Source organism: Erpetoichthys calabaricus, chromosome 11, assembly GCF_900747795.2.
Source record: "Erpetoichthys calabaricus chromosome 11, fErpCal1.3, whole genome shotgun sequence".
NCBI classification, from domain to species: domain Eukaryota; kingdom Metazoa; phylum Chordata; class Cladistia; order Polypteriformes; family Polypteridae; genus Erpetoichthys; species Erpetoichthys calabaricus.
Window position 1 is genome coordinate 64,566,295 of NC_041404.2, and position 21,636 is coordinate 64,587,930.

The 21,636-nt window shown below is 41.9% G+C and overlaps 1 protein-coding gene across 3 annotated transcripts in view; it reads left to right on the forward strand.

The window, feature by feature from the left end:
• The first annotated feature begins 19,189 nt into the window (after positions 1-19,189).
• The window catches only part of ccdc69 (coiled-coil domain containing 69), a 51,329-nt gene continuing 48,882 nt past the window's right edge, over positions 19,190-21,636 (forward strand). For all 3 annotated transcript variants that reach the window (XR_007936293.1, XR_007936292.1, XM_028813220.2), the window contains exon 1: positions 19,190-19,521. Coding sequence is in view for 1 of the 3 variants with exons in the window: in XM_028813220.2 (XP_028669053.2) it covers positions 19,471-19,521 (51 nt within the window). In the remaining 2 variants the exon portion in view is untranslated. The remainder of the gene's footprint in view (positions 19,522-21,636) is intronic.

A 21,636-nucleotide genomic window follows, 5' to 3' on the forward strand; every position in this document is an offset into this window, starting at 1 on the left:
TGAATAAATGTGTGAAATAAGTCAGTTGTTTATTCAAACTTGGCTTATTAATTCATATAAAAAGAATAAAAAAATGTAATAATTTGTATTGAGAAGAATTTATATTGATAGCTTTCGTATCTTAGGGCCTCTTAATATACCATATGTTTTGGTTTTGCTGTCGGGGCGAGAATGTAGCTGTGATCCATCCATCCATCCATTTTCCAACCCGCTGAATCCAAACACAGGGTCACGGGGGTCTGCTGGAGCCAATCCCAGCCAACACAGGGCACAAGGCAGGAAACAATCCTGGGCAGGGTGCCAACCCACCACAGGTAGCTGTGATCTCTTTGCCAAAAATGTAAAAAGTTGGCAAGGTATCTCTAGCCAAGCAGAAGGTAGGTACGCTCCAACATCAAATGCTGCCACTGTATCTGAACATGTTCAGCTCTGATGGGAGAGCATTCCCAGCATGGGGAGAAGAGCACATGGCTGTGATATCTCTGCCAGTGAGCAGTCACCTTCTAAAACACACATTGTTGTGATCTCTCTCTCAACAACATGAAACGTTGCTCTTTAACAGGTATCACTAGCTAAGTGGAGGCAAGGTATGCTGCAACATGTGGCGAGAGGTAGAGCAACTTGAATGGAGGCTGGCGTGTGAGTGAGGATGGCCAAACCCATCTCCCTATTCCTGAAGTTCTGCCTTCCCCTCCCCTCGGCCTGCAGCCTGTCTCTTGGATTTGCTTGTTCGAATAAATCGGTGCCACAACCTAACTATAATACCTAGTGCGATGAGAGAAGTCACAAAATCAACTGGAATGTTCAAGCAAATTATAGAAAAAAACTTGATTTAAATCCTTTAAGTAGTCCTCTCGTGAAAAGCGGACAGACATACTCACAGACAGACAGACAAACATTGGATTTTATATAGAGAGAGATGAGAGGTTTCAATAGGAGAGCATGTTGCAATGCAAAGTAACAAAGGCAACCACATAGAATGTGTGAGTCTGGACAAACCAGAAGTACTTTTGCGCTTCACTCACACTTTTTGCCTCCCAGTTAGCTGCCACTCATACTGTGAAGGCTGGACTTTTACACCATTTCCTGAAATCACATGTTATGAGTATAAGTTAATGAAACAGTCACTTTCATTATCACATGCCTGATCTGCTGGTAACTAATCAAACCTTAATATAGTCTACTAGCCAACCCGCGGACGCCGCATAATCACGGCGCTTTTTTAATGATTTTTAATCACAGGGAAAAAAATGAACATTTGAAAAATCTGTAATTTAATAAACCACCAAGAAAAGTAACATTGCAACAATGCACGCTACGAACCAACATATAATCATCGTTCAGTACACACTGCCTGCTCATGTGCCTGCCCCCAACTCCTCACCTGAGTCGGTTTTGTCTGTGTACAGTCCACATGCACCTGTGAGTCACGTTGACTGTTCATTTTCCAAACACCGCCTCAGTCCCTTTTGTCTCTGCTGCAGTCCACATGCACCTCTGAGCCACGTTGTCTTTTCATTGTTCTTTGCGGTTCCGGCTGCTTTTCTGTATATAATCCACCAAGTCACCCGACCATAGTAGTAGCGCGGTGGGGGGTGTGTGTGTACAAAGGGCAGGGACGTAATCAGTGCGAGCGTATGACCCGGTCTCCAGCATGAATGGGGTTCAACGGCTTACCCACGTCTCTCGGCGCCGGGTAGACACACGTTGATCCATTCAGTGTAGCGTGCGTACAGTACCGGACATCCAAGGGCATCACAGACCTGTTAATGCTCAATCTCACATGGCTGAAAGCCACTTGTCCCTCTAAGAAGTTGGACGCTGACCGCTCTTGGGTCGCGAAACTATTTAGCAGGCGGGAGTCTCATTCGTTTTCTGAATTAACCAGACAAATCACTCCACCAATTAAGAACGCCCATACACCACCACCCAGAGAATCGAGAAAGAGCTATCAATCTGTCAATCCTCTCCGTGTCCGGGCTGGGTGAGGTTTCCCGTGTTGAGTCAAATTAAGCGAAAGGCTCCACACCTGGTGGTGCCCTTCCGTCTATTCCTTTAAGTTTCAGCTTTGCAACCATACTCCCCCCCGGAAACCAAAGACTTTGGTTACCTGGTTGGCCATGGGAATGACGCCGCCAGATTGCCTGTCGGCATCGTTTATGGTCGAAAGTACGACAGTATGTGACCGTCTTCGAACCTCCGACTTTCGTTCTTGATTAATGAAAACATTCTTGGCAAATGCTTTCGCTCTTGCTCGAATTGTTGTCGGGCGTGTGCCATGGTCGGCTGCTTAGTGAATTGTTGGTGGGCGTGGTTCTGTGAGTTGTCATCGTATCCCATGGTCTTAGCATTGGTGGGCGGGTCTCTGTGAGTTGCCGGGCGTGGCTATGCCGTGCGTATCCCATGGTTGTCTTGCTTGTTTTGTCGGCTTAGTGAATTATATACTGTATATAGATTCTTACATGCTGTTTTAAAGGCAGATATTTTTAATTGTCAAAACACATCAGTACCCAGCAAAGCAGAATAGATGACTACACTTTATACATCCTAAAAATCAATTAGATAGTTGAGATATCTGCAAACACTCATTTCACTTTGTGGTGCTTACCTGCCCCTTGGAAAACTCTTTCTATGCCTGTTCACATAGGTCACCCTGTCTCAATGTTCAAATTCAGGCTGAAGACTCATCTGTTATCTCTGGCCATTTATTTGCTGTCCTTTCATTTGCAGTGGTGTCTTTGGCATGAAAATTCTGGTGGCATAAGGGCACACATACATGCTATGCAAAGAGAGAGAGAAAATCTATTGGCTATGGTGTACCTAAATTGAAATTGCACCACACGTTTAGAACTGATTGGCTTTGAGGTGAAAAAGACAAGTAGTTATAACATGGAAAGAATATGCAGACTACACCTACTGCATGACATAAATAACACACTGTACGTCCAATAGCAGCTCTCTAACTACTGTGTGGCCAGGTGTTTGCTGGTCAGCACAAGGCCAGCAAACAATTGAAAAAACAATTTTCCACGTTCATACAGTATTTGCTCATTCACACCAGGATTCTACGGTTTTGTGAAACAGAAGGAGCTTTGTACTGCTGACTTCTTTTCCAAAAGTACAAGGAGCATATGTAGGTATCGTTGGTGAAATTTTTAAATTTAGCACAGTCCTCTTCAGCAGTAGGCAAAAAATCAATGTTTTGTGAATGACAGGTTCATGACATTGATTTTCTTTCTTTTTTTAATATTGTGGCTTCTTTTAATGAAGGAAATGGTACTGGACCTTTCATACATTTTCACTGGCATGTGCTTCATGGCCTGGGACATTTTGAACTGGAGGTGCAAATGCATGATTTTAAAAAACCAACAACAACAACAGATAGTCCACATTTTAATAGGGGCAACAACCTATCATTAACTTATCACCTATAGGGGTATAAGCTCCATCACTAAACTGGAAGGTTTAGATTGCACATGTGTGTACACACAACCAGAAGTAAAAAGAACACTGCAGAGCCAACTGGTCCAGGCCCTCAGCTAGAAAGAGGCTTGAAACACCCAACAGCACTACAGTTTCAAATACTGCAAGAAGCAATATTCTTCTAGTTAAGTCATTCCTTTGAAACCATGATAGAAAAATGAAAAAAAAACACCTGAAGAGTGTTATAAACATTTCAATAATAAGTTAAATTGTTGCAGGAAGCTTTTTACTCATTTTGCACAATATTTGGTGGGGCTGTGCCTATTGGCCCTTAATGCAGATACACCACTGTTTATTCATGTGTATTAAAAGAGTCCACTATTGCTCTTGTCGGCTTTGTTTATAACTTGTTAGTTTATCCTGATACCAGTAATGGCGAATACACTTGACTTGAGCATTCATAGTTTTCATACTGTTTCTCTATACGTTTAGCATTTGTTTGCTCAGAGGTTGATGCACTTGCTGCTTCCTGAGCAGCTCTTCTTTTCTCTACCCTAGCAGCCCACTTCTTCTCTTCTTTCGTCTGCGTCTTTTTGCGTTAAAACTGATTAAGTCAATGTTTGTGTTGCAATTACTTAGTACAGTTTCCTTAATTTTTCATTTAAGCTGTCACTTAAGTCTTCAATCTGCCTCAAAAATGATTTAAGATATGAAGAGGTAGGGGATGTGATAGTGAAGGTGGTAGGGATGAGAATGGTGCCCATACGCATATGCCGCACCACTGCCCTGCTGGCCGCTGCCGAGAGTTGATTCTACAATAAAATAAAAATAAAAAGAGGAATAACCTTGGGGGTCAATCATCACCCTGAAAGTGGATAGTAGGCGTCACATAGTATATGTGTACCAAATTTCAGGTCAATAGGCCACATGGTTTGCAAGCTACAGGTGATTTAAAATCCTGGACAGACAAATGGGCAGCCACGGTAGCGTAATATCTATAAAGATGTTCGTTAATACACTGCTTTGTTTTGCATACTGTAAATATGTGTAGCACTGCCACCTTTTGTCACTTGCAGTTTATAAGTGAGTCTTTCTTGAGCCTGTCAGTGCTTCATTTTTTGTATTTCCTCCATCATACTGCTCAGGTTATTTTAAAATCTTGTTTGTTCTGTGAAACATCTTGTGATGGTGTGTGCTATTAATGGTGCTATACAAACATTTAGTGGTTGATTGATTGAACTCCCGATATGATGAGATGCAACTAACATCAAGAGATACAAAGTTTTGCTCACTTACTACAAAGTGTGTATGTCCAGGCTGTACTACAACAAGGAGGAATCAATATGATAACCTTTCATGATCACAATGCCAAGACTGGGCAGTTTCCAACAGGACAGACTGAAAGCACCTGAATATATATTCAAATAGGTTAAGATTTTTAAGATAGCTGAAATTTGGCTTCTGATTTGGAAATTAGTTGTAATGAATATCTAAAATGGTGTCTCAAACTATTCCAAAACTAAGCCCTGAGCCACACAACATAAAGAGTGTAATATTCTCAATACTAACCATAAAAATCATTGAAATATTTGTGTTGACAAAATGTCAAAAGATTGTTTTCTGCATTGTTATTATTATTTATAACTATATCAATAAACTTTCTGTCTGAGAAGTGCAACCTGTAGAAGTTTTTAATTAACTCTGCAATTATAAGTGGAGAACAGCAGGTGGAATATAAAGATCAAGTGGAGTTTAGAATCTGTAGCTCAGTGTTAGAACCAAGTAGATGGTGGTGGACCTCAGGGAAATTTTCTTTCTGGAAGCGCATAACTTCTGCCACTGGAGGACTGAGTTAGCTATGAGATACAAACAACTTCATTCTTAGTCATTTAGTGGTGGTTTAAACAAGTTGCTTTTGGGACCTCAAGTATCTCAAGCTCACTTCTACTCAAGTAAGGCAGAACTCTTTAATAATATGGAACCAAGGCAGAAAAACATTTGGCCATAATCCATGTCTATATGTGACCTTACAACTCACAATTGTACTCTCCTGCCCTAACACTATGGCTCAGCTTTTCGTATGTAGAGTGTTAGTGCTCTGAGAAGTCTTAAGGCAACGTCACATTAGATGACTTTTCTAGCAATTTGAAGTTGTTGCCTTCATTTTCATAATCTTAGCCAGTCGGATGGAGTCTGTAGTGTGCTCCTGTGAAGATGATTTTCTGAATGTGACATGTTGAACAACTGAGGTCAATTAGTCTGTGACTGGCTAGGCTAAAATTAAACAGGTTGGATTTTCTCGATAGTCAGAGGGGCTCTTTGCGTAAGAACCAATGAGTGTACAGATGGAAGTGCAATGTATAGAATGTAGTGACAAGGAACAAGGAACACACTCATTTTGAAATGCACAAATAGTTTGTCTTTCTGAAGTTTCATGTTTTCTATGCTGAAACAGAGAGATAAAAGTGAATAAAGGGCAGAGATTTCTGCTGAACTTGCTGAAGCTGTTAATCTTTGGTACAGCGCCAACTCCGTCAAGCAGCATGCAATTACCTTTTAGAAAAAAATGGGTGAGCACAACTGTACTGAAAGATCAACTCTCAGTCAGTAAATGTGACATGGGCTGTGATTTTCACTTGTGTAATTGGTGCCACCACATGATTAATGACTGCAATTGACAAATCTGACTTACCCCAAGGCAAAATGGTCATTTAAAGTGTCGTTGGCTTTGGGGGATCTGTTTAATCATGCCTCCTTTTGTTCTTTTAGTCAGAGTTTTACTATAACAGAATACCTACAAATCAGGCACTTCATCAAACATCCCTTTCACCATTTCCTTCCTTGCCATCTCCTTCATCCAGTTGATCAGTTGTGGGGTCTTCCGTTAACTAAAATGGGTGTGTGGTAGAAATTAAATTGGAAATTTAATTAAAGAAAGAAATCTTGTTCTCAATTAGATAGATAGATAGATAGATAGATAGATAGATAGATAGATAGATAGATAGATAGATAGATAGATAGATAGATAGATAGATAGATAGATAGATAGATAGATAGATAGATAGATACTTTATTAATCCCAATGGGAAATTCACATTCTTCAGCAGCAGCATACTGATACAATAAATAATATTAAATTAAAGAATGATAATAATGCAGGTGAAAAACAGACAATAACTTTGTATAATGTTAAATGTTAACGTTTACCCCCCCCACCCCCCGGGTGGAATTGAAGAGTCGCATAGTTTGGGGGAGGAATGATCTCCTCAATCTGTCAGTGGAGCAGGACATTGACAGCAGTCTGTCGCTGAAGCTGCTCTTCTATCTGGAGATGATACTATTTAGTGGATGCAGTGGATTCTTGATAATCGATAGGAGCCTGCTGAGCGCCCTTCGCTCTGCCACAGATGTTAAAACTGTCCAGCTCCATGCCAACAATAGAGCCTGACTTCCTCACCAGTTTGTCCAGGCGTGAGGCGTCTTTCCTCTTAATGCTGCCTCCCCAGCACACCACTGCGTAGAAGAGGGCGCTTGCCACAACTGTCTGATAGAACATCTGCAGCATCTTATTGCAGATGTTGAAGGACGCCAGCCTTCTAAGGTAGTATAACCGGCTCTGTCCTTTCTTGCACAGCGCATCAGTATTGGCAGTCCAGTCTAATTTATCATCCAGCTGCACTCCCAGATATTTATAGGTCTGCACCATCTGCACACAGTCACCTTTGATGATCACTGGGTCTATGAGGGGTCTGGGCCTCCTAAAATCCACCACCAGCTCCTTGGTTTTGCTGGTGTTCAGGTGTAGGTGGTTTGAGTCGCACCATTTAACAAAGTCATTGATTAGGTCCCTATACTCCTCCTCCAGCCCATTCCTGATGCAGCCCACGATAGCAGTGTCATCAGCGAACTTTTGCATTTTGCAATTAGGATCTCTTTAAGTCAGGAACCAGGTAGGAGGAAGTCTGTTCCATGTGTGTTTTACTTACTCTACAGCAAATGATGCAGTGGGAGCATTCATCACAGTCATCTCTTACAGAATGATCAAAGTAGCAAAGGCAGTGTTCAAATATATAGACAGCTGAATTTATATAACAATGCTGAATTAATCCTCACATTTGCTCTGCTTGATTAAAAGACATGAGATGTTTGGGCATAGAGCTAGCTTGAATACCCCCAAAATAAAAGTCTTGTTATGCTACATTCTTGTTCTTCTTACATCTGCCAGGTTCAGTCCTTACCCTTGAAATTTCTGTATGTGTGACAACTGTCCAGTCTTTGTTGGCTGCAGGACATCTGCTGACTTCGGAATCCTACTAGAACATTCTGTGTATAACATCAACCTTCTCCTAGAACATTCTTGTTTCCTTGTTGCTCACACACCCTTCAGGGGTTTTCCTAATATGCTTGCTTAACCCTTTATGCTATTTCTTAAGATGAATGCTACATTTCATTATGGAAAGCATACCAAAATACTTCATACACAAACACAATAACTGTATTACCTCTAGGTGACCCCAAGTCTCCTTTTTCTTCTACAGGAGCTATTTGCAAAAATGAGAATTTTATTTATTTGTTTTGGTCTCCCTCTCTACATACTGTGAGCAATATATGGCAAAAGGATCTGAACTTAAAAATACCAGAGAATGCCTGGATTTCGGCAGTACACATGTCCAATACATGTGAAGGGCACTCTGTGATTTAGTTTAAGGTGCATATATGAGACTGCGTATATGCAAAAATAAACTAGCTTAAATTTAACAAGATGTTGGCTCACTTGGACATATTTTTTGGTCTTGTGCTAAATCATTATCCTTTTGGATGGCAATGTGTGAAACTCTTCTGCATCTTCTACATCACTCTATTATATAAAATAAATCCTGCAACAAGACAAGACTTTTATGAAGAGATTTTTTTCAAGTCACGCCCTCCTCTCAACCATATTCAACCATGCACACAGTACTCTCACCTCTCATTCATGTGAATGCTTTTGACAGACACAGTTCCTGCTCTCTCACCTCTTATAAATGTCAATGTTTTCCTCACTTTAAGTTTCCAATTAAAGAAGACGTATTATGTCAAAATCTTATTGAAGAATTTCATAACAAAGGGTTATCAACATAAGAAATGTGTACACGGGCAATCCTAACACGGAGAAATGATGAAGTCAAATGAATTAACAGCAAAAATATCTATCAGTTACACAGCAGATTGGTTAAATACGTATCAATAGACTATGCTGAAACAGCTGGTGGTGATCGCGTGGAACATGAAAACATCAACTTACAATATCCCGAAGAATATCTACATCCATTAACACCGTCAGGTCTTCCAATGAACGAAATACTGTAGAAAGAAGGATGTATCCAAGAAAGATAATATAGTAATTCTTCCGCGTATAACCTTAGACAACAAAGGAGATCTTGATATGCCATTTGTATTAAAACATTAACAGTTTTCTGTTAGAATAGCTTTTGCAAAGACAATTAACAAATCTCAGCACCAAACATTAGAAAAGGTTGTTTTATTTAATTGAGAGAAAGAAACGAAATTCAATCACGGTCAGTTATATGTTGCTTGTCACGATGAAAGTCCAAACACAGAATCAAAATTCAATGTGATATTGATGAAAATTTAATTAAAAATTTTTTTACTGAAGTTTTACAGTAAAAGTATATGTTTAAAAAGTATTTGCGTCAAAGCCAAACAGAACAAAATCGTATTATTCAATGAATAACTCTAACGCAACATGAAACAAAATTTACTTTCAAATTATTATGCTTTACTATTTTTTAATAATTAATATGATTAATTACTCGCTGTAATGTAAAATCCATCCATCCATCCATCCTCTTCCACTTATCTGAGGTCGGGTCGCGGGGGCAGCAGCTTGAGCTGAGATGCCCAGACTTCCCTCTCCCCGGCCACTTCTTCTAGCTCTTCCGGGAGAATCCCAAGGCGTTCCCAGGCCAGCCCTGGGGCCTCCTCCCGGTTGGATGTGCCCTGAACACCTCACCAGGGAGGCGTCCAGGAGGCATCCTGATCAGATGCCCGAGCCACCTCATCTGACTCCTCTCGATGCAGAGGAGCAGCGGCTCTACTCTGAGCCCCTCCCGGATGACTGAGCTTCTCAACCTATCTTTAAAGGAGAGCCCAGACACCCTGCAGAGGAAACTCATTTTAGCCGCTTGTATTCGCAATCTCGTTCCTTCGGTCACTACCCATAGCTCATGACCATAGGTGAGGGTAGGAGCGTAGATCGACTGGTAAATTGAGGACTTTGCCTTACGGCTCAGCTCCTTTTTCATCACGACAGACCGATGCAGAGCCGCATCACTGCGGACGCCGCACCGATCCGTCTGTCCATCTCACGCTCCATTCTTCCCTCACTCGTGAACAAAACCCCGAGATACTTGAACTCCTCCACTTGAAGCAGGATCTCGCTTCCAACCCTGAGAGGGCACTCCACCCTTTTCCGGCTGAGGACCATGGTCTCGGATTTGGAGGTGCTGATTCCCATCCCAGCCGCTTCCCACTCAGCTGCGAACCGATCCAGAGAGAGCTGAAGATCATGGCCTGATGAAGCAAACAGGACAACATCATCTGCAAAAAGCAGTGACCCAATCCTGAGTCCACCAACCCAGACCCCCTCAACACCCTGGCTGCGCCTAGAAATTCTGTCCATAAAAGTTATGAACAGAATCGGTGACAAAGGGCAGCCCTGGCAGAGTCCAACTCTCACTGGAAACGGGTTCGACTTTCTGCCAGCAATGTGGACCAAGCTCTGACATCGGTTGTACAGGGACCGAACAGCCCTTATCAGGGGGTCCAGTACCCCATACTCCCGGAGCACCCCCCCCACAGGATTCCCAGAGGGACACGGTCGAAAGCCTTTTCCAAGTCCACAAAACACACGTAGACTGGTTGGGCGAACTCCCATGCACCCTCCAGGACTCTGCTAAGGGTGTAGAGCTGGTCCACTGTTCCGCGACCAGGACGAAAAACCACACTGTTCCTTCTGAATCCGAGGTTTGACTATCCGACGGACCCTCCTCTCCAGAACCCCTGAGTAGACATTTCTAGGGAGGCTGAGGAGTGTGATGCCTCTGTGTTGGAACACACCCTCCGGTTCCCCTTCTTAAAGAGGGGGACTACCACCCCGGTCTGCCAATCCAAAGGCACTGTCCCTGATGTCCATGCAATGTTGCAGAGACGTGTCAACCAAGACAGCCCTACAACATCCAGAGCCTTGAGGAACTCCGGGAGTATCTCATTCACGCCCGGGGCCCTGCCACCAAGGAGTTTTTTGACCACCTCAGTCCCAGAGATGGGGGAGACAACCTCCGAGTCCCCAGGCTCTGCTTCCTCATTGGAAGGCATGTTAGTGGGATTGAGGAGGTCTTCGAAGTACTCCCCCCACCAACCCACAACATCCCGAGTCGAGGTCAGCAGCGCACCATCACCACCATATACAGTGTTGATACTGCACTGCTTCCCCCTCCTGAGACGCCGGACGGTGGACCAGAATCTCCTCGAAGCCGTCTGAAAGTCGTTCTCCATGGCCTCCCCAAACTCCTCCCACGCCCGAGTTTTTGCCTCAGCAACCACCAAAGCCGCATTCCGCTTGGCCTGCCGGTACCTATTAGCTGCCTCCAGAGTCCCACAGGACAAAAGGGACCTGTAGGTCTCCTTCTTCAGCTTGACAGCATCCCTCACCGCCGATGTCCACCAACGGGTTCGGGGATTGCCGCCACGACAGGCACCGACCACCTTACGGCCACAGCTCTGGTCAGCCGCCTCAACAATAGAGGCGTGGAACATGGCCCATTCGGACTCAATGTCCCCCACCTTCCTCGGGACGTAGTCGAAATTCTGCCGGAGGTGGGAGTTGAAGCTATTTCTGACGGGGGGCTCTGCCAGACATTCCCAGCAGACCCTCACAACACGTTTGGGCCTACCAGGCCTGACCGGCATCCTCCCCCACCATCGAAGCCAACTCACCACCAGGTGGTGATCAGTTGACAGCTCCGCCCCTCTCTTCACCTGAGTGTCCAAGACATGTGGCCGTAACTCCCACGACACGACCACAAAGTCGATCATCGAACTGAGGCCTAGGGTGTCCTGGTGCCAAGTGCACATATGAACACCCCTGTGCTTGAACATGGTGTTTGTTATGGACAATCTGTGACAAACACAGAAGTCCAATAACAAAACACCACTCGGGTTCAGATCGGGGGAGCCATTCCTCCCAATCATGCCCTTCCAGGTCTCACTGTCATTGCCCATGTGAGCATTGAAGTCTCCCAGCAGTACGAGTAGAGTTCCCAAAAGGTATGCCCTCTAGCACCCCCTCCAGGGACTCCAAAAAGGGTGGGTTCTCCGAACTGCTGTTCAGTGCATACGCACAAACAACAGTTAGGACCCGTCCCCCCCACCCGAAGTCGGAGGGAGGCTACCCTCTCGTCCACTGGGGTAAACCCCCATGTACAGGCTCCAAGTCGTGGGGCAATAAGTATGCCCACACTCGCTCGGCGCCTCTCACCAGGGGCAACTCCAGAGTGGTAGAGAGTCCAGCCCCTCTCAAGGAGATTGGTTCCAGAGTCGAAGCTGTGCTTCAAGGTGAGCCCGACTATATCTAGCCGGAACCTCTCAATCTCACGCAATAGCTCAGGCTCCTTCCCCTTCAGAGAGGTGACATTCAACGTCCCAAGAGCCAGCTTCTGTAGCCGAGGATTGGACCGCCAAGGTCCCTGCCTTCGGCCACCCCCCCTCTCACACTACACCCGACCTCCTTGGCCCCTTCAATAGGTGGTGAGCCCATGGGAAGGGGGACCCACATTGCCTCTTCGGGCTGTGCCCGGCGTAATGTAAAATAGTTAGTTCTATTATGCATATGTAACAATTCCCATGAAAATAAAAATCTTTTTAAATTGTACATCCACATCCCCATATGCAGAATGCAGAACTGTAAAGAGGCTAGCGCATAGCGCAGGCCCGGGGGTTGGTGAGCTAAGCGAGCAGGGAACAAAGCCCCCTAGTTCCTACTGAACAAAATTCCATAATTGTTTTTTTTGGAGCGCTACCAGATAATGTACAAATATGCAAAGAGAACGTAAATTATATGGCCTTTTATTACATTGCTTAGCATGCCATCCTATCTTTACACATTGGAAACATCCTACACCTGCATTGCATTCCCACTGAATCAGGACACTGTACATTTTGAACTGAAAAATGTTAGTCGTGCCTTCAGTGGATCATCAGCTAAATTTTGTCCTTTGTGGGAAGAGTTTGTTTTATATTTGGACACAGTCATGTTGTCTATCAGTCATGATAAAGGTGATAAGTGTAATTTATCATTGACATAAAGTATGCACATGTATATTTTTAGGTACAAGTACTTTTCTAACTTCCATGTGAGTTTTCACTTTTTATCATCTTGAATAGAGTGAGGGCCTGGATTAAATAATAAAAATATGAAAAATATAAAGTTATGTTGTATACCTCAGTTTATGGTACAGTAATCCCTCCTCCATCATGGGGGTTGTGGTCCAGAGCCACCCGCGAAATAAGAAAATCCGCGAAGTAGAAACCATATGTTTATATGGTTAGTTTTATATTGTCATGCTTGGGTCACAGATTTGCGCAGAAACACAGGAGGTTGTAGAGAGACAGGAACTTTATTCAAATACTGCAAACAAACATTTGTCTCTTTTTCAAAAGTTTAAACTGTGCTCCATGACAAGACAGAGATGACAGTTCTGACTCACAATTAAAAGAATGCAAACATATCTTCCTCTTCAACGGAGTGCGCATCAGGAGCAGAGACTGTCAGAAAGAGAGAGGAAAGCAAACAAATCATTAGGGCTGTTTGGCTTTTAAGTATGCGAAGCACCGCGGCACAAAGCTGTTGAAGGTGGCAGCTCACACCCCCTCCGTCAGGAGCAGAGAAAGAGGGAGAGAGAGAGAGAGAGAGAGACAGAGAAAAACAAACAAACAAAAATCAATACGTGCCCTTCGAGCTTTTAAGTATGCGAAGTATGGCAGGCTTGCCATATGTGAAGCACCGTGCAGCATGTTGCTTCACGAAGCAGCTGCACAGAAGGTACCAACGTGAAGATAATCTTTCAGCATTTTTAGATGAGCGTCCGTATCATCTAGGTGTGCGAACAGCCCCCCTGCTCAATCCCCCTACGTCAGGATCAGAGAAAGTCAGCGCAAAAGAGAGAGAGAGAAAAGTAAGTTGGGTAGCTTCTCAGCCATCTGCCAATAGCGTCCCTTGTATGAAATCAACTGGGCAAAACAACTGAGGAAGCATGTACCAGAAATTAAAAGACCCATTGTCCGCAGAAATCCGCGAACCAGCAAAAAATCTGCAAAATATATTTAAATATGCTTACATATAAAATCCACGATAGAGTGAAGCCGCGAAAGGCGAAGCGCGATATAGCGAGGGATTACTGTATTCATTTCTATGTGTAATGTAACATGTGAAAAGGTATATTTTGATTGTACTTGTCATATTTTCTCAATAAAAAAATATCCTGACAATTAAACATAATCATAACAGGTTTTTTACTTTCCGAGTCCTATTTGGACTTTCTCATTCTTCAGTTCCTAGCCTGTCCAAACAGTATTTTTCATATTAAGTTTACTTCATGACACTTGGTCTGTGGGGAACTTTTCTAAGATTATAGCACTAGTTCCCTACCACCCTGCATTTAAATAAGTGGGTTAAAAAATGAATGGAATAAAAATGATTAAATTAGCTTCTGTTCCAAGGTGTATAGGACAAATTATAGACCAAAAAGCACTGCACAAGGGCATACCTAACACCTACATTCAATAAATAGTATATAGTAATAAGAGATCCAATACAGCCTGTGAAGAAATGAATGTCAGCTGTAATACAGTAACTCAAGCTACAGACAAGTCAAGATTTGATTCCTAGAAACAGCTCACCCACCAATGTATGACAAGCAATAGCACGGGTACATAAAACTACACTGGGCATGGTACAAATTAACTGAGTTCAGTGGCTAAAACTCATGAAGTACAATACCAACATGGTGCAATGCATATTACAACATCACTTTTACAGATGAGAGGAGACCAGTAAGTCCAGCAAGCCCGTTGGCATTGCATGCAATCTTCCACTAAAATCATTAATATCAGGGTGTGCACTTCCTCCAATTATTTTAGAAGAAGAAAACACTGTAGTATGCTGTCTTAAAGATTTTGAGGTCAAAAAAAGGTTAAGAATGAGCTCAGCACATAGCAGTGATAACTCTTTGTAAAGAGTGGCCATTACTTTTTGCCTGATAGGCCCATCCAATTTTAGCAACTGAAGCCCACTGCAGCTGCCACTCCGTCTGACATGGAAACTTTTTCTGTTCGCTCTGAACTCCCTGTAACAACTGTGATTATCTGTTTTTTATCAGGGCTTAATGCTTGCCTATAAATAGGTTTATACTGAAACGTTCCACTTTGAACCATGAGGGTCAGATTCCCATGACTGCCCAGACGAAAGGTTTATTATTGAAGCCCTGAAATGGTTTTGGAAATTATACCATCTTTCCCTGTAGATTTACAATTGAAATCTACCATCTGTTTGGGTATAACTGTATATTTGATTTAATGTTATTATTATTACACAAACCTAAATCATAAAAACATTTTAGACTTGTTTAGTTAGAGTAGAAAGAAATTATTTCGATCAGTTTTCAAATGTAAACAATTCTAGTACTTTTAATAGGTTAAGCGGTGAGAAGTTCTCTAGTATTTACATTTCTGGCTCTTTCTCTTAAACACTCTGTCATGTTTGCATTCTGATATTTGCTTAGTATAGTACCATATCCACAATGTTTAGTGGTACTATTGACATTTACAAAAAAATATTTTTAACAACAGTCCAGCAAGGTCTTGATCATCAAAGTGATCTGACTTAGAAGAGTTTTCTCCTAGCTATGGATCATAACATGATGCTGCCCTATCAACTTCATGTACCTGCATGGTATTTTTTATTTGCTTGCCTGTGAATGGTGGATGGCACAGTGGCTCATAGTCTCGGCATCCCTGGGTTTAAATCCTGTACTCAGATGCTTTCTGTGTGGTGTCTGCATTTTTACTTTGTATACTCCAGCTTTCTTCCCACCTCCCCAAACTTGTGCAGGTTCGGCTAATTGGTGACTCCAAACTGACTCTTCTGTATGTGAATGGTTCCAGTGCTAAATTGTTATGCTATGAATACTAAGAACTGAATATGGCAACAGGCCACATAAGTGTGTTTTTTTTGGATTTTCCCAGAATAACCATTAATTATTAAAGACTACAGGGTTAATGAAAATGCACTGTAACATATTCACAAATGTACACTGCTCAAAAAAATTAAGGGAACAATTAAATCATTTATTGAATCTCGATGAACGAAATATTTCATTGAAAAATTGTTACTGAGCAATAATGTGTAATTCGTTGAGAACAAAATGATGTAATAACAGTCAATCGATACCAAAATCACCAACCCATTTAGGGGCTGGATTCAACATCACACCAAAAATCTAAATCAAAAATTGAAATCACAGGCTGATCCAATTTGTGTGAATTTCATCACTGCAATTCATAATGTGATTCAGTAGTGCGTATGGCACCCCTGTGTTTGTATGCACGCCCGACAATGTCTAGGCATGCTCCTGATGAGTTGGCGGATGGTGTCCTAGGGAATCTCCTCTCAGACCTGGATCAGGGCATCAGTGAGCTTCTGGACAGTATGTGGTGCTACTTGGCATTGTTGAATGCACCGACACATAATGTCCCAGAGGTTCTTAATAGGATTCAGATTTTGGAACACGTGGGCCAGTCAATGGCATCAATGCCTTTGTCATCCTGGAACTGCCTACACACTCTGGCTACATGAGGCCAGGCATTGTCCTGCACCAGGAGGAAATCAGGTTCCACTGCACCAGCGGTATGTCTGACAATGGCTCTGAGAATTTCATCCCAGTACCTAACAGCAGTCAGGTACTGTAGCAATAGCACATGGAGGTCTGTGCAACCCTCCAAGATATGCCTCCCCAGACCATCACTGACTTACAGCCAGACTGGTCATGCTGGATGATGTTGTAGGCTTCATAATGTTCTCAATGGTATCTCTTTCATATCTTTTACATATGCTCAGTGTGAACTGGCTTTCATCTGTCTTAAGAGAAAAGGGCACCAGTGGTAGAGCTGCTGACTGTGTAGAGGACCGTCATGGAATCAGTTTCTAACAGTTTGGTCAGAAACATGCACACCAGTAGCCAGCTGGAGGTCATTTTGTAGGGCTCTGGCAGTGCTCCTCCTTGCACAAATGAACAGATACTGGTCCTGCTGCTAGGTTGATGCCCCTCTACATCCATGTCCAGCTCTCCTCATGTAACGACTCATCTCCTGGTATCTTCTCAATGCTCGAGACTCCGGAAACATTCTTGCTACAGCATGTATGGATGTCTCATTCCGAAATAGCTGGACTATCTGTGCAACCTGAATCGGCTGCAGGTAGGACACTACTAAAATGCAAAATTAGAGAAGAATCAGTCACGAAGGATAAGGAGAGAGCATTGTTTGTGGCCACCACCTGCAAAACCATTCCCTTTTTGGTGGATGTCTTGCTGTTGCCTGTCCAGTGCACTTTCATTTGCACCAAAGCAGGTGAAGTTGATTCACAATCGTTTCTGCTTCCTCACTGGACTGATTGATATCCCCTCAAGCTTAACTGACTTGGTGTTAGACTGTGACAATTAAGTGTTCCCTTAATTTTTTTGAGCACTATATTTATATTATCTGTACATAAAGATGACTGCATATTTGTCTATTCTCAATAATATTGTTTAATGTACAGTATTTTTAAATTTGAGTGAAGTGAAAAAGTTAAAATAATTGATTCATTTTATTTTATCCAGAATACTAATATTTCACAAGAATATTCTGTTGTGCTTCTACTGTATATTGAAGGTAATATTGGATTTGAGGTGCAGTATATAGTAGTATAGTGATGTTCTGTATGAGTCATTTATGGATGCAACTGGCTTTTATTGGCTAACTGAGTAGGTTACAATAGGAAAGCTTTCAAGGCAGTTTAGGCCCCCTCTTCGGGCAAGGAATAATAGTTGTACATCACACAATTTGCAGTCTACCTTTTCTTACCAAATTCCTGAGGGCTTCCTCCAATTGTCCAAATACGTAAGCTTTAGCTTCATTGTTGGTTCTAAATAATAATGGTGCAAGTGAGTGTAGTTTATCACCGTAAATAGACTGACCTTCCTGTGACAGAGTATTTGACCAAGTGTTTCCATGAAATCAATGAATGGAGGGATGGTAAATTGATCCTCCCAGTGTGCTCGTGACAATATCTAGGATTACACTCCATTCCATGTGCATTAAATTGCCAAAGCTGTCTTGATCTCTTGAGGATCCTCCATTTGAACTGCACCTTTCCATGTATCAGAGTACAGAGGTAAAGCAGGACTAATATCTCTAAGCAACTAATTCAGAAACACTAAGGCAGCCTAATTCAATGAATGTGAACCAAATTAAGGGGGCTAGCACTGATGCCTCACTGATCTGAAGTCCTGGGTTCAAATCTGGTATAACACTACCTGCATAGAATTTAAATGCTGCTCATGTGCTCAACTGAACTTCTTACACCTGAATAAACGCATTGTATACATTTGGATGTGTGAGGGAATGTGCCTTGTGATGAAAAGTCTTGCAGATCAGAAATGGATCAGCTTGTATGCTTTATTCTGTTGGTAAAGACTTTACATGACCCAATAATAGAAAAGGCTGATCTACAAAATGAAAGAAAGAATGAGATGTTAACTAATGGGCCCAAATCGCTGCACAATGTGAGGAATGGTAACAGTAATTTGTGCATATGGCAGCATCCTTGAAACTAGTGATCATTGTGACAAGGCACTCCTTACAATTTCAGCTGAAGTTATTAGAGGTTTCCAATTTCCAGGATATATATATATATATATATATATATATATATATATATATATATATATATATATATATATATATATTCACCCATCCATCTTCTATAACTATTTTTTCATTATAGGCTGTAAATATTGCAGGTGAACTATGGCAAAAGTAAAAGACGGACTCAAAGCCATGACTTGACCCTGCGTTTGAATAAGTGGGTTCGGGCAGTGTATGACTGAAGTAATAGCAGAAATGGACAAACATGCCAAAGCTTTGAACATTCCATCAGGAGCAGGCAACAACACACTCATCCGGCTTGACGGGGTTCGTGATGAAGCTTAATCCTCGGGAATATCGTTTCCTTTTTAAACAGGTAATATTTCTTGACAAACATATGTTGTAATAGACGTTGCTAACCACAACAGATTATACTATTTGAACAGCACAGCTGCTCGTGCTTCGTAGGACTGTAATCAGAGGGAGGGCCAGCAGGCGAAAAAGAAGTGAAATGTTAACGTAATATTTATGAGATCGGCGCACGTAAAATTTCTCCTACGAGTAAAACTCACTGGGCTCCTTTAATTTGAAAAGTCATTCTCTATCAGAATAAGAACACGACTTTTCATTTTGGTCAGTAACTGTTTGTTGAATGCATTCTTCCTTATTACAGAAAATGGATGTATACATTTTTAAAAACTGAAAAGCCACATTGATTAATCTACAGCAGCAGACTGCTATAACATCTTCCCCCACCCACCCATGAATCCATATGTGCATTAATAAGCAGTATGTGACTGTGTGACACAGTGTCCGACCTCTCGGAAATTCATAACCTGGTTAAGCACACAATGAAGAGGACGACACCGTTTCCTTTACGTCGCTCCACTGCAATGACAACTGAACATTTGCTGCGCAACTATTAGCATATGCCGGCGTTCAATTGGTTGAGACGTCAGGTTCGAATTTTGCGGCTCTTGTTGCCCTACCAGAAGTAACGGTGCTGATAAAAACGTACAAAAGTCGGAGAGACAGCCGGTCCGCATTCGTCAGCTTGTGCTCCGGTGGAAAGCAAGGTCGACTATGGGCTGTAACTCGAGTCGTGTTTGTTGTGCAAAATTCCGGAAGAGAAAGGTATTTAAACTTACTGTTCAATTTAAAAAAATTACACTATCAAAACAAAAGCTGTAAGAGGAGCGTTAGCAGGAAGCTGGACGCCTTCTCTATTTTCGAATTTGGTCATGGGAAAGTGGTTGCATGCGGCGTCTGTTTCTCTGATGACAGGTTCAGAATAGTTTTACAGAGAGGTGTATTTCAAAGTACGTGAAACTATGTATCGTAACAGATGTGCCATCGGAGGTACTTTCCGTGCCTCGCCTTTCTGACAAGTTGCTACTAGCAGATTACTCCCCTGTACCGATTACCTAATATCTGATTTTAGGGGTTACATAAAAAAAGACAAATCGCAGATCTGCTCAGTTTCTGATCAAATATTTGAGTTCATTTTTAAATGTTATAGGTCCTGGAAAATGTATTTACCTACTGACTGCGTGAAGTGGCCACTCTAATGGAAAACCTGACAGATTTGTTTAATCTCTTGCTTGTTCTCGCTTCAATTTTTTTTTTCTCTGTAAAGTTATTTGCATGTTAAGAGCATGAGAATTGAGACACACAGGAAATGACACCCATACTGTATGAAATGTTTTGATATGTCCCTTTGTGGCTCATCTCTATAAACAAATATCTGGTGCGTTATGATCATTTTTAATTTGGGTATGCATCAAGAAATGATAACTGTTGAAAAACCCTTATGATACTTTTCTAATGTTATTGAAACTGCAACTTTTAACACATTTAATTTTGCATAATGCCTACTAAGAGATTTAAAAATTTCAGTATGATGGTTTATGATATACTGTATAATGCCCATCGAGAGTCGTATTCTGAGCAAGTGTAATCAAGTTATAAAGACACTGGGTGCCACGTCCTGGTGCTTCAGCTATCCAAAGAAGGGGTACCAGCCCATTGCAGAGCATGTTAAAACACACACCAGAAATGTAGAAAAAGAAATATACAAGTCAACCTAAGTTTGGGGCATAGCAGAAAAGCAAAAATACCCAGAGAAAATCACCACAGATGTGCAAACATAATGTGACATAGAGAGAGATGACGAGCATGGGATTTGATGCCGGTCTGCTTCAGATGAGAGGCAGCAGTGCTACTCACTTGGCAAAAATGTGTCAATCAATTTCAGATAATCCATCCATCCATCCATTATCCAACCCGCTATATCCTAACTGCAAGGTCACGGGGGTCTGCTGGAGCCAATCCCAGCCAACACAGGGCATAAGGCAGGAAGAAACCCCGGGCAGGGCGCCCGCCCACCGCAGGGCAATTTCAGATAATGAAAAAAATGATAATCATTTTTAATTGCAGAAATGGATTTCAAGTATCTTACCAATTTCCACAGTGAGTAAAGCTGGGAAGAGCTCAGTTATGATACGTGACTAAATCTGATGGCTCTGGATGGGTGCTTTGTGAGATGAGCTTATACTGTATGTTTGTACCACCAAAAATTGATATTAGAATATTTTAATAAATGACTTTCTCATACTCACTTTTGATTATTGTTTACGCCAATAGAAGTACAATTTTAAAGTTAGTGTGAGTTTACTTTATATAATCTGGTTTTCACCCACATTGTAGAGATATTGTATGCACATTTTAATAAATTACATTCTCAGACTCACTGTTGATTATTGTTTAAGAATATACAAATACGATTTTAAAGTCAGTGTGAGATTCCTGTATATAATCCAGTTTTCAACCACTTTAAGCTGATGATGATCTCCCGGCATCATGATGGCTGGTTTCTTTCTTATGCTACTGGGGCAGACTCTTGGACCCTGATTACATAATAGACAAAATGGATTTTAAAAATTAATGGATGGGTTATAACAATATGAAATTATTTTTGGGTGGATATTCAACATGTCTTGTGGCAAATGGTGTCTGAAAAGACCTTTATAGTTAAATTCAGGAGGTACTAGATGAGTGGATCGTATTTTTTAAATGTTTTATGTTGCACAAGTGTCAAAAAGTATCTGATTTGTAGTTGTAATGTTCCACAATTGAATTTGTGGATCATAGCATTCATGGTACACTTGATGCCAGCCATTGTACACACATGTATGTGGGAAAATTAATCCACTGGGTGTTGTATTTTTAAAGGGAAGAGGAAGTAAAAAG